The sequence below is a fragment of the Canis aureus genome, chromosome 8 (assembly GCF_053574225.1).
Source record: "Canis aureus isolate CA01 chromosome 8, VMU_Caureus_v.1.0, whole genome shotgun sequence".
NCBI classification, from domain to species: domain Eukaryota; kingdom Metazoa; phylum Chordata; class Mammalia; order Carnivora; family Canidae; genus Canis; species Canis aureus.
Window position 1 is genome coordinate 70,673,283 of NC_135618.1, and position 12,850 is coordinate 70,686,132.

A 12,850-nucleotide genomic window follows, 5' to 3' on the forward strand; every position below is an offset into this window, starting at 1 on the left:
ACCTCCCAGATCTCGCGGTGTGGACCCCGCTGGGCCGCGGCGGAGGAAGGCGGGAGGGGGCTTCCTGCGCTCGGGGAGCGCGGGCCCCCGGGGTGGTGGAGCGCTTCGCGTTCGGCGCGGCCGGTGGGGGCGACGCGGTCGCGAGTGGGAGGGAGAGTCCGCACCGGAGAGGTGGAAGAGGACGGGATTTAGGCTGGAAGCGCCTTAGCGGAGCCATTTCCAGGTGGGGCCACAGCCAGAGGCTCTGACAAGGAGACCGGTCAAGGTCGCGCTGCAGGCCGGGCGGAGTGCGTGCGGTCCCGGCCCCAGACCTCAGCCAAACTGCTCCTCGTGGAGGGTGCTCCGAGCTCCGGGAAGCTCCTGAAAGGAGAGCGGGGAGAGGAGGTTGAGTCCTGGGGGCGGGGGCCGAGGATGGGGTCCCCTGTAATCAGTCACTTCGATGCACCCCCCCCCCGCCCCCCGGAAACACACCCGGCCAGTGCCCTCGTCCCTCCAGGGGCGCAGGACCTTCACAGACACCGCCACCGAGAGTGGCGCATACAGCCCTGCGGGCGGGGCTCTGTTCTACAAGTTGATGGGGAAGCTGGTATCGAGGTGGTAACTTGCGTGGTCACCCGATCCCTGCTCCTCAGCCATGCTGTGAACACGGCCGCATCGTGGCTGCTTTATGTAGGAAGAAACTATGGCTTAGCCCACTTGAGTGGATTTGTTGAGTTTTCCCGGCAGGAAGTAAAAAGCTATGGTTCTTAACCAGGAATTTATCATCTAATGTATAAGTTGAATTAGAAGCTTCATTTCTCCCCCCCTCCCCACCCCCTCACGTCCCGCAACTGCTTCCTGGATGTACAGAGAGAGTTCCTCGCCCTCGAAAAGCTCAGTCAAGTGGGGCAGGCAGATGTGCAGCAGGGCTGTTGGTTTCACAAGATCCCGTTTTTCTGCCTTTAAGGAGCTGAGTCTAGTAGGGGAGACACCAGGAGGGTTATGAAGTGCCGTGGGAGCAGAGGAGGTGCATCTCACCCGGTGGGGTGGGGGCCTTGTGGGAGGGGACATTCCCCTGCAGGAGAGGGAGAGATCCTTGCTTGAGCAGGGGAGTTCAAGCGTTTGTTTATTTATTTTCTTAAAGATTTTATTTATTCATTAGAGGCACACAGGCAGAGGGAGAAGCAGGCTCCCTGCAGGGACTCCATTCTGGGTCTCCTGGATCACGCCCTGAGCTGAAGGCAGATGCTTAACTGCTAAGCCACCCAGGCATCCGGAGAGTTCAAGTGTATAGATGAGAAAGAAGAACCCAAAGTAAAACCTGGGCGTAGGAAAGCTTAAGTCTATGGATGGAGAATAATAGATCCTCTCTGGTGGAGTGGGGTCATAAACACATGAGCAGTGTCCTTTATCTTATCACTAACTACTCTCTGGTTCATTATTTGCCCTTCTATCTTACCACTAGAAACGAGAGTACCTTGTGGTCAGGTGTGCCTCTCATCTCTGAGCCTTTATTACCCAGCACGTAACCAAGCTGAGAGTGGGTCTCTTGAGTTTTGGGAGAGTTGAATAGTTTTGGTAAGGCTGGGAAGAGCAGGTTGCAAAAAAAAACCAGATTGTGCAGGACCTCTGAATGTTAGCTGAGAAGCTTGTATTTATCAGTGTTAGCAAGTGTTTATCAAAGGCTTTTATGATCCCACCAATACCATGAGGAAGATTGGACGGCCCTTGGTGTGCCAAGGTTTCTTTTCTTTTTTCTTTTTCTTTTTTTTTTTAAGATTTTGTTTATTTATTCATGAGAGGCACAGAGAGAGAGAGGCAGAGGGAGAAGCAGGCTCCATGCAGGGAGCCCAACATGGGACTCGATCCTGGGTCTCCAGGATCATGCCCTGGGCCAAAGGCGACGCTAAACCCACGGGCCACCAGGGCTGCCCTGTGCCAAGGTTTCCAATGGAGGATGTGGAGGGCACGGAGATTGTTCAGGAGGCTATCTTAGGAGATGATAAAGATCTGAGTTATGATGGTGGCCACAGAAATGGAGGGAGAGGGTCCAATGAGGAAGCAGTCTCAAGGAAAGAATTGATTAGTTTGTGCCTATCTGGGTTTAAGAAATGAGTAAAAGAGATGTGGGAAATCCAGGCTGAGAAGTATATAAGTCCAGAAACGGGATTTGGGTTTGTGTGGAAGGAGAGCTGGCTGGAGGCAAAAAATAAAGAGCTCCGTTTTAGAGGAGTTGAATTGGAAGTGATGGTGAGTTGTCCACATAGAAATACCAGGTGGGGAGAGATGGGGAGTTACTCCAACATAATATGTGGGATTGAACCCCTGAGAGAGGACAGGGCTGAAGGCATCCCTGCAAAGGGGAGAAGTGAGGCCATGAGAAAAATAAGAATCACAGATTCTCAGGTTTGCTCCAACAACTGGGGCTCGAGTCCCGTCCCCCTCCCTGCCAAGTTCTGTACTCAAGCCATCGGGAAGCACTTGACTGTTAGGAAAGCCAGCCTCATACTGAGTTCCCAGCTGCTTCCCTTTCAATCCCAGGATTGTTCATAACAGTATTAACAACTACTGTATTAAGCTCCGACTCTGTGCTCTGCTTTGCGTGTGTGACTTACACTGAACCCGCAGGGCCTCATTCAGGAAGCCCATTGCAGTCCTAAAAAGCCGTTTTGCTTTGTCGTCATCTCCACATTTCCTTGTTTGGTTTGTTTGTTTTAAAGATTTTAATTATTTATGAAACAGAGAGAGATTGGCAGAGAGAAGCAGGCTCCATGCTGGAAGCCTGATGTGGAACTTGATCCCAGGACTCCAGGATCACACTGTGGGCCCAAGGCAGGCGCTCAACAGCTGAGCCACCCAGGCGTCCTACTTCCTTGCTTTCTTTATTTCTTTGCTTGCTCTTTAGTTACACTGAGTCATCAGAACAGACTCCCTGCAATCACCTCAAAGTCCAGTTTACATTAGTTGTCCAATCTCAAATCGATTTGGTGTGAGAGCTTCTCTTTCCTCTCCCCCCCTCCCCCCTTGAGCTTGCTTTAGGCTCCCACCTTGGAGGGGAGGGTGCTTGACTTCCCCATTTCCCCATCTTGCTTCCTTACACACACACCCCTCCCCCATCAGACTGTGGCTTCAGACCCATGGAAGTTGTGGGAGAAGAGATAGGGTAGGAAAGATCCCCCGGTCACCTGGCATTAGTATTCTCTGAGCTGGATGGGAGTTTGTGGCTCGTTATTCTCCATGTAGTGCTTTTTTTTTTTTTTTTTTTTTTTTTATTTTATTTTTTTTTATTTTTTATTTTTTCATGTAGTGCTTTTGTGATGCAGTTCCTTTGACCTAAGTGGTGATGCCTCAGTTTTGCTGCCTTCATCTCTTTCTTCAGCCCCTGGTTTCTGGAATTCCCTACTACCTCCAGTTGGCCCATTGTCCTTCCAGGTGGCAAATCTTGGGCAAAGTCCCTTTATAATGGCTTCTAGTTGGTGGCTTCCCTTGCCCACATTTGCTCTGTAGGAAACGCTTATGGATCCTTTGCCCCAACAAATCCTTGCCAGGGGTGGGGGTTGTGTATATAGGGCATTTCAAATGCATCTGCCTCTCCTTGCTTTGCCGACAGCCAGCCTCAAACTTTTCCAGGATGGGGCCCAGCACCAGCCTGTCTGCTTGCACTATCTTCAGAGGGCACAGGCCAAGCGATTCTAAGGGTTTTCTGGTTTCATGAATTGTTTCAATAAAGCGAAGGCTTGTGAATGTTGGAATTCATGAGGATGCTAATAGAGGGAGTGAGATTTGAGAAGCCAAAAAGAGAGAAGGTTTAGATTGGAGAAGGTAAGGTCAGGGGATTCCAGGAGAAAGCACAAAGCCCCCAGCCCCTACCCCCCAGGGGCAGGTGGTTGAGGAGGGCTGTTCATACTTTACCCTTAGGCACGAAGTAGGAAATGAGAGAAGTTGCTCCTTGGGGACCCAAGGAGGGTTGAGGAGGTTTAGATAAAAGGTACAGCAGTTGGGAAAATTCTAGGCAAATGAACAAAGAGCAAGGGATTTACTGGTAGCTGTTGAAGCCAAATTGAATTCTGCAGTGTGTACTTTCTTTGTGTCCAAATCCACATGGTTTCCACAGCCCAGACCCCACACCAAGGTCATCGATGAGCAGGTGGGGCTACACACACAGACTCCTATCCACACCTGCATATTTGAACACAAACACCTGGATCTACACAGGGAATTTATTTTTATGGGCATATAGTTTACATACAATATACGGATCTTAAATGTTGTTTGGTTTTGACAATTTACACCCTTAACCACCACCCCTCAAAACCATCTGTAGAACATTTCCATTATTCCAGAAAGTTCCTTCATGCTTCTTTCCATCAATCCCCCGGGACTGGTACTTCCTGATTCCTATCACCATAGTTTCATTTTTACCCACTCTTATATATTTTTATACACAATATGCAAGCACATTGACCTCCTCCTTGCCCTAACCCACATATACTCAAGCCATACACATCCATGTATACTGACCATTTTGTGCCTTACAGTAGTCTTAGACCATGGTTATGGACTGTCATATTTTTGCTATTAGATGCTTGTATATGCTAACCTACCTTCAACCCTAAAATTGTACCCCAAGTGAAGTATTTTAAATTTCTTCTTCGGATTCCTGGAGCAAAGAGTGAAAAGTAAGAAAGGTGGTAATCATTCCGTCTTGCATGGGAGATTGAGTGATTGATTGATTGATTGATTGATTGATTTTGGTGCTCTAGGATATTTTAAAACGGAGCTGTATTTGGATAAACAGCTTTAACTTTGTTGTGGCTCTTGCCTGCCAGAAGTCAAAGGATTTGGCTTCCAAGATACATTGCAGCAGAACAAGTGTGAGGTGGTGGCCTGGCAGCAGCAGAGGCATCAGGAAGCATGGGTGGGCAGGGAGTTTCTAAGAGCTGGGAGTCACTGATGGTGGCAGGTATGAGTCAGGAGCAAAGCCTTTGGTTTCTCAGATCAGTCAGAGGTCAGGGAAGTAAGAGCACAGCTGTGTTTCTGGACTCAGGGCTGAAGACTTGTGTCAGAGAAGCACAAGGTGAGGTCTAAGCCTGGTCAAGGAGCAGAGAAGTAACTGCTGAGACCAGGTGTCATGGTCCCAGCCTTTGGGAGACTTAGAGTTGACCAGCCCCTACCCCTGACAGGTAAATTGAATGGATGGACCTGTTAATCTCACAGGACTGCAAGAGTACCTCTCAGATGTGTAGTGAGCCTAGGTTTGGGGACACAAAAGTGAAGGCAAGATAGAAGATTAAGAGACAGGGATGTGGGTTCCTTGGCCTGGGCGCCCGGCCCCTACCTGTTGCTTCCAAAATACAGAAATTCTGGCAGTCACTGCAAGAGAGCCTGGTGCTCTTCTGGACTGAAAGACTGGTTTCAAGACCACTTGTGACCTCCACAACTCGGGGGTGCTATAGCCTAGAACTGTGTCCTCTAGCTTTGTCAAGGTTCAGGGCACAAGGAAGGTGTCTGGCTGTGAGCGAAGACCACACCAGATCCTTCGGGATCCTGTCCCTCAGGCAGCATGCAAGGCTCCCTCCACTTACAAACTTGGACAGCTCCTGCTCTGCTCCTTGGCCTGAGAGTCTCTGAATAGTGCTCTCTGTCTACTGGGTTTGTAGTGATTAGAGGCTCCTGGGTGAATTGGAAGGAGACAGCTAGGGTAGAAGCAAAGGAGTGCCTGTTTCCCAAGCTACTGCTCTATGCCATGGCCAGTGCTGGGCAATTTGACATCCCAATGTAACATTCCCATAGCCTTTCCAGTATAATCCCATGTAAACTGCCTCCCTTTATGGGCAAGGGTGTTGAAGTCTGTTACCATGTTAAGCTTTGGTCATCCTGGCATAGCCTCTGCTTCACAGAGAACCAGGGCATCTGTGCAGTCCTGAGTCATATCTGTGCAGTCCTCTGGTCCCTGCTCAGCCTGAGCCAGGAGCCCGAAGTAATGCTCATGGCCTAGTTTCCCCAGGAGCATTGTGCCTCTCCTCTCTACCTGAAGCAAATGCCCATCAGTTGTATTCAACCAGACTGCCTGGGGCTGAGCAGCAGACCACACTTTCTGCCCTGGAAGTCCTTTGAGAAGCCTGATGTGAGGCCTGGCCTCTGACAGCCATGCCATTAGAATGGAAGGCCTCATGTACTGTTTGTCAAGCCCTAGGAGGCAAGAAGGGCCGGGTCTGGTGAGTTTCCAGCTTCATCTCAGGCTAGGGCAACCCCTAATGAAACAGGCCTTCCCAGTTGGTTGGTTTTCCCTAAATATAGACAAGTAGTGTCACCGGAGCTGCATTCAGTAGCCCAACTGCATCCAGACAGCTCTGGGCTGATAGAGAGCGAGCCACACACAAACCTCCTAGTCTGGAGAGAGGCCAGGCCACTGCAGGGGAGGGTGAAGCACCTTCCTACTCATGGGTATCCAATGTGCAAGGACAAGGCTTGTGCTGGCACCCTGTTCTCCTGACAGAGTTAAGTGGCTTTGCTTGCCACCCAAAAAGCTGTGTGGATTTCCCAGACTGGTCAATTCATAGGAAGATTGGTCTTCCTGATGCATGAAACCAGATCCTCAGAAAGTGCTTCCTCTGACCACTCTTCCATCTGCCTGCCCCATTTGTCTGCAAGAACCATCACACCGAACCCCTCTCCCTGCCAAAAGTCTCAAAAAGTGCTATCTGTGCTGAAAGAGTCCTCAAGGGGATGTCTTAAACATACCATTTTGATGCTACTGTTTTGAACAGGTCACTAGGAAAAGGATACTTGGTAGACATAATCATTACATACAAAGCAGTGGCAGAAACCATCCTCAGTCAATGCTGCTAGGATAAAAGTCTGCCTAGGAATCAAATCTTTATTGTAAAATTCACACACACACACACACACACACACACGACTTGATCTTGGGAAGACTAATTTTGGCTAAACAAAATTGAAAGTGAAAAAAAATCGTAATTGGTTAACTATGAAATCAAGGAATTAAATTGGCTTAAGGGAATTCACTAAGGAAAATGGCAAAAACTTGTCAATATTAGTGTAATGGTCTATGTAAAAGCTCAACATCAAAATATTCTTAGGGCACCAATGGTAGAGCCAAGAACATCTTAAACCTTGTAGAGTTTGGAGTAGCACTGAAAGGGAGGTGAGCACTTGGTCTTCCACCTGCCCGGGCTAGCAGTGCTCCTGATCTCAGCTCATGGGGCTGCATCCTCTTTCTGAACTGTGCTATTAGGTTCGGGGACTGTTCTTAACTCTCCTGTACTTTATCAGCAAATGAGGGCAGTTTTTGCTTGACCAGGGAGAGTTCTCTCCAGGGAAAGGAGAAAAGTCTGGAGGAGTTGATCCCTGGGGCTGGGTTTTCACCTGGATACCTGGAGACAATCCCACCAGTAGTGAATGAAGGGATGGAGGTTGCAGTGGGGAGAAAGTAAGTGAGAGTTTGAGGATAGGCTCTGAGCTACAGACCAGATAAGTTAGGAGCAAGTGTTTAGGATGGCTTATGGGAACTTGTGGGACTAGATGCAAAGCTCATCCCCTCTCTACTCACTACCTCCAAAATGCCCTGAGCACTGGGCTTTCAGAGACAGAGGACCTGACTGGGGGTGGGAATGGAGAGTTCCTTAGGTGCAGTCCACCTGTGGCTTCCGTATGTGTGGCATTGAGTCAAGTTGGCCCCATTAGTGAAGCCAGGAATGAGGACTAAGAATTGATTTATTCAATGCATGCTTATAGGGATGCCTGGGTGGCTTAGTGGTTGAGTGTCTACCTGTGGCTCAGGGTGTGATCCTGGAGTCCCAAGATTGAGTCCTGCATCGAGCTTCCTGCAGAGAGCCTGCTTCTCCCTCTGCCTATGTCTCTGCCTCTCTCTGTCTCTGTCTCTCTGTGTGTGTGTCTTTCATGAATAAATAAAATCTTAAAGAAAAAAACAATGCATGCTTACAGAGCACTGTTCTGTACCAAAAATCCTGGGCACTGGATGAGGATACAGTGAACAAGAAGAACAAGGTCCCCGTCCTTATGACCCATCCATTCCAATGGGAGAAGATTGATGATAAAGCAAGCAAACAAATGAGTGCAGTAATATTGGATGGTGGCAAGTGAGGTAAAGACAAAGAAACTCATAGTTCAAAAAGCTCACCCTGACAGCTCACCCTGACAGCCATGCCATTAGATTGTAGGGGGGAAAGCAGGAAGCACAAAGTACAGTTGGGAAGTGTGGCATCCTTAGGCAGAGAGGATAGTACCTTGGTCTAGGATGTTAGCTCTGGAGCTAGAGCAAAGTGGATGGGTTTGGATTATATTTAAGTCTTGGAGCTAATAAAATGGATATTCTATTAGTTGGGGCTGGGGGAAAGAGGGATTTGGGGTGTGGACTTGAGTAACTAGGTGGGTAATAGTGCTGTCCTTTGAGACTGAGAAAACTAAAAGGTATTGGAAGTGTGGGCACGTGTGAATGAAAAGTTCTGTTTTGGCTATGTTGCATTTGAGATGCCCATGAGTCATCCAAATGGAGTCCAAATCAGTGGAGAGATCAAGCAGGGGCTACAGTTTGGGCCTCTTTGGTATACAGAGGATATTCAAATCACTTAGACTCTAGATCTTAGAGTGGTGGCTCTCCAGTAGTGGTGACTTGCCCCCTTCTTCCAGGGGACATTTGGCAACATCTGGAAACATTTTTGGTTGTTACAACTGGTTTGGGGGGAGGTTTGCTATTGGCATCTCCTGGGTAGAGGCAAGGGATGCTGCTCAAGATCCTGCTATGCATACCCCCACAGCACAGAGTTAGTTATCTGGCTCCAAATTCTAGTGGTGCTAAGGTTGAGAGCCTTTTCCTGGAGAGAGTGTAGATGGAGAAGGAAAGAGGTGACAGTCCCAGGACTTAATTAATGTGAGGAGGTAGAGCCTTCTGCACAGAAGACTGAGTAGCAACAACCAGAGAGGTAGGGAAACCTGGGGAGTAGACTGTCCTGGAAGTGGAGAGTGTTGGGAAGGAGGGGTGCTAAACTGGGCTGAATGCTGACAGACTCCATCCTTCGAGTACAGAGAGAAGTGGCTAATGGCTTAGGCAATATGGACATCGTTGATGACCTTGATACGAACAGTTCCTGTGGTTTGTTGGGTTAGAAGCTCCAGGGGAGAAGGTTGCATTTCTTCCCTGACTGGAATGTCTCATGTGTGTAATTTCATTCATCCACACGCAACCGGGAGGTTCTGTTATTCTGGTTTTATAGGAATGGCAATATTACCCCATTTTATAGAGGTAGAAACTGAGGCACAGGGAGGCTACTTACTCCTCATGGTCAGGCAGCCAACTGTCAGTGAGAACAAAGATGAGTACAGAAGATGTTTGCCTGCTGGTAGGAATGATCCATGGGGAAGCTGAAATCAACGATGTTGGAGGGGAAGCTGAGAACCAAAGTCTGAATTAGTGAGAAGGATCTGGGGACCATGTTGAGGGGTTTGGCCATTCCCAGGAGCATTATACAGGTAACTCTGAAGTGGACCGTTGCTGTTTTGAGCAAGATTACCCCTAGACTCAACTTCTCTCCCACATACCCCCTGCTGGCCTCCAGAGGCTTGCTGGGCAGTTCTCTGTAGCCCCCACCCTTGATAAAGGGTAGCCTCCCTATAGGTAGCTGCTGCAGGGGCCCAGCCCTTCTGCTTTGTGGGGCACCAGGGAGGCTAATTACTCCCCATGGTCAGGCAGCCAACTGTCAGTGAGAACAGAGATGGGTACAGATGTTTGTCTGCTGGTAGGAATGATCCATGGGGAAATCTTTGGGGCACCAGAGACTGGATGTGCTCAGGAACCAGTATAGCAAGTAAAGGCATCCCTGTAGTCAGGAGCCAGAGGCTGGCTGGGCAGTTCTATCAATACACATCTGTGATTTCCCCCCCCAAATTGGACTGCCTCCAGCTTTATCCTAAGCCTAGAAGGCCCCACCCCAAGGTTTTTGTTCTTCACTCTCTCCTTGTGGTCACCACACCAGCCTCCCTTAGACTCTCTCAAGTCCTGAATGTTCTTGTATTCTTCACCTTCTCTCCCTAGCTAACTTGTATAGCCTCTTGATTCAGGAGCCCCAGTTAGCAGTCACATCTCAGACAGCCTTCTCTAACAGCCCCAGCTAGATGAGATCCTCCCGTTAGCTTGTCCTCCAACACTGGGTGCTGACTCTTTGGTGGCATTTTTCCTATGTATAATGTGTTTTTGGGTCCAATGTTTGTATTCCATGCTAGGCTGTAGTCTTCATGAGGGTAGGTCTAGTTTACCAGTTATTTCCAGGGCCTGACATACAGTAGGTATTCAGTAATTATTTGCTGAAAGAGGAAATACTGACTATATTATGACTTATTTGGGGTGCCTGGGTGGCTCAGGTGGTTAAGCATCTGCCTTTGTATCAGGTCATGATCCCAGGGTCCTGGGATCAAGCCCCGCATCAGCTCCCTGCTCAGAGGGGAGTCTGCTTCTCCCTCTCCCTCTGCCCATCCCCCCACCACCTTGTTCATGCTTGCTCTGTCACTCTCTCAAATAAATAAATAAAATCTTTAAAAAAATATTATGACTTATTTCGTATTTCTCTGGCTCTTACATGCTGTGTTCAACACTTTATTCTTCTTGACACACATATTTTACTACAAATTCTTAAGCTTTCCTGATCACTCACATGATTACTATCATTTTTTAAAAAGATTTTATTTATTTATTCATGAGAGACACACACAGAGAGAGAGAGAGAGAGGCAGAGGGAGAAGCAGGCTCCATGCAGGGAGCCTGATGTGGGACTCGATCCCAGGATGCAGGATCATGACCCCAGCTGAAGGCAGACACTCAACCACTGAGCCACCCAGGTGTCCCTCATTTTTGTTTGAAGGTGTATAAAGGAGTTTAATACAATATCTTTGGCCATTCTTTAAAATAGAAAGAGGTACTAAGCTTGTACATTATTGATTCTTCCCAGTATAGGATGGCTGGTTTGGTTTTGTGTGAACCAACAGAACTTTACAACATCTTGAATCAGGTCACAAAACTTTCCCGATTGACTGAACCCAACTATCTCTGCTTATTGGGTAAGTACTCTAAAAAGCTATGTTTTGTTCAGTGTCCTTCATATACTATTTTAGGTAAATCGACAAACTTATGGGGATTGAGGAATAAATGACTTTAGAAAACTGTTAGACTCATTGACTCATGACATAGCTTAAAATGCTGCTGCTAATTGTCACCTGACTTGGAAATAACTCCAGATTAAATCTAGAAGTTCTTAGAAGACTTGTGTTCTTGTTCAATGGAACATTTCTTTTTTTAAAAAAAGATTTATGGGATCCCTGGGTGGCGCAGCGGTTTAGTGCCTGCCTTTGGCCCAGGGCGCGATCCTGGAGACCCGGGATCGAATCCCACGTCGGGCTCCCTGCATGGAGCCTGCTTCTCCCTCTGCCTATGTCTCTGCCTCTCTCTCTCTCTCTCTGTGTGACTATCATAAATAAATTTAAAAAATAAAAATAAAAAAATAAAAAAAATTTATTTATTCATTAGAGACACAGAGAAATAGAGGCAGAGACATAGACAGAGCCAGAATCAGGCTCCATGCAGGGAGCCCGATGCGGGACTGGAACCCAGGACCCCAGGATCATGACCTGAGCCAAAGGCAGATGCTCAACCACTCAGCCACCCAGTGGAACATTTCAACTATCTAACAAATATATAGTGATACTAACAAACATTCACATACCCATCACTCAGATTTAACATAGTAGATCTGTTGTATCCCTCTTTTGTACCCCATCCCAATCCCATTGCTTCTCTTTCCCATAGATGATAGCTTCTGTATTTTCTACATTTTTATTGTACGTGCAGGCATCTCAAAAATAATATGTAGTTTAAACATTTGCACAAATTGTACCATAATGTACAGTCATTCTGCAACTTGTTTTTTCTTGAAATTTTTGAGATTTCCCCCCTCCATATCTAAATGTGAAGATCTATTTTAACTGTTAGGGTAGTACCCATTCCTAATCAGTCGTGATGGGTTGCTTGCATTATGTTCCTGTTATGAACAGTGCTGCACTGAAGAACTTTATGCATCTCTTGCCCACATACAAGAGTTTCTTCAGAATATCTGCCTAGAAATGCAATTGCCAATTTGCGAGTTCTGCTTCAAATTGCCCTCCAAAAAGATTGTATCAATTTGCATTTCCATCATCAATTTAAGAAACATACCTACTAATACCTGCTTTTGTCAGCCTTTAAAATTTCTGCAGTCTGATTGGTGTGAACTTGTGAGGTTTTCTCCTCCAATTAAAAAAATTGTGATTAAAAAAAATTGTGATAAAATCCACATAACATAAATGTGTCATCTTATCCATTTTTAAATGTACAGTTCAGTGGTGTTAAATATGTTCATAATGTTATACATTATGCATTATGTGCATCACTTTCCATCTCCATAACTCTTCATCTTGTAAACTCTAAAACTCTATACCCATTATTTTTTTTTTTAATTTTTATTTTATTTATGATAGTCACACACAGAGAGAGAGAGAGGCAGAAACACAGGCAGAGGGAGAAGCAGGCTCCATGCACCGGGAGCCCGACGTGGGATTCGATCCTGGGTCTTCAGGATCACGCCCTGGGCCAAAGGCAGGCGCTAAACCACTGCGCCACCCAGGGATCCCAAAAAACTCTATACCCATTAAATACTACTTGCCCCTTCCTCCCATCCCTTAATCCCCTGGAAATCACCATTCTCCTTTCTGTCTCTATGATTTTGACCATTATAGGTCATGTAAGTGAAATCATACAGTATTTGTTTTTTTGGCTTGTTTCGTTGAGCTTCATAAGGTCCTC

General features: G+C 47.1%; 1 protein-coding gene across 1 annotated transcript in view; it reads left to right on the plus strand.

Annotated features, from left to right (window-relative positions):
- The first annotated feature begins 5 nt into the window (after window positions 1-5).
- Window positions 6-12,850, plus strand: part of STYXL1 (serine/threonine/tyrosine interacting like 1) — a 64,462-nt gene continuing 51,617 nt past the window's right edge. Inside the window, 2 exon segments of the mRNA XM_077908154.1 lie at window positions 6-223; window positions 10,970-11,073. Coding sequence (XP_077764280.1) covers window positions 10,971-11,073 — 103 coding nt within the window. The 5' untranslated portion in view covers window positions 6-223; window position 10,970.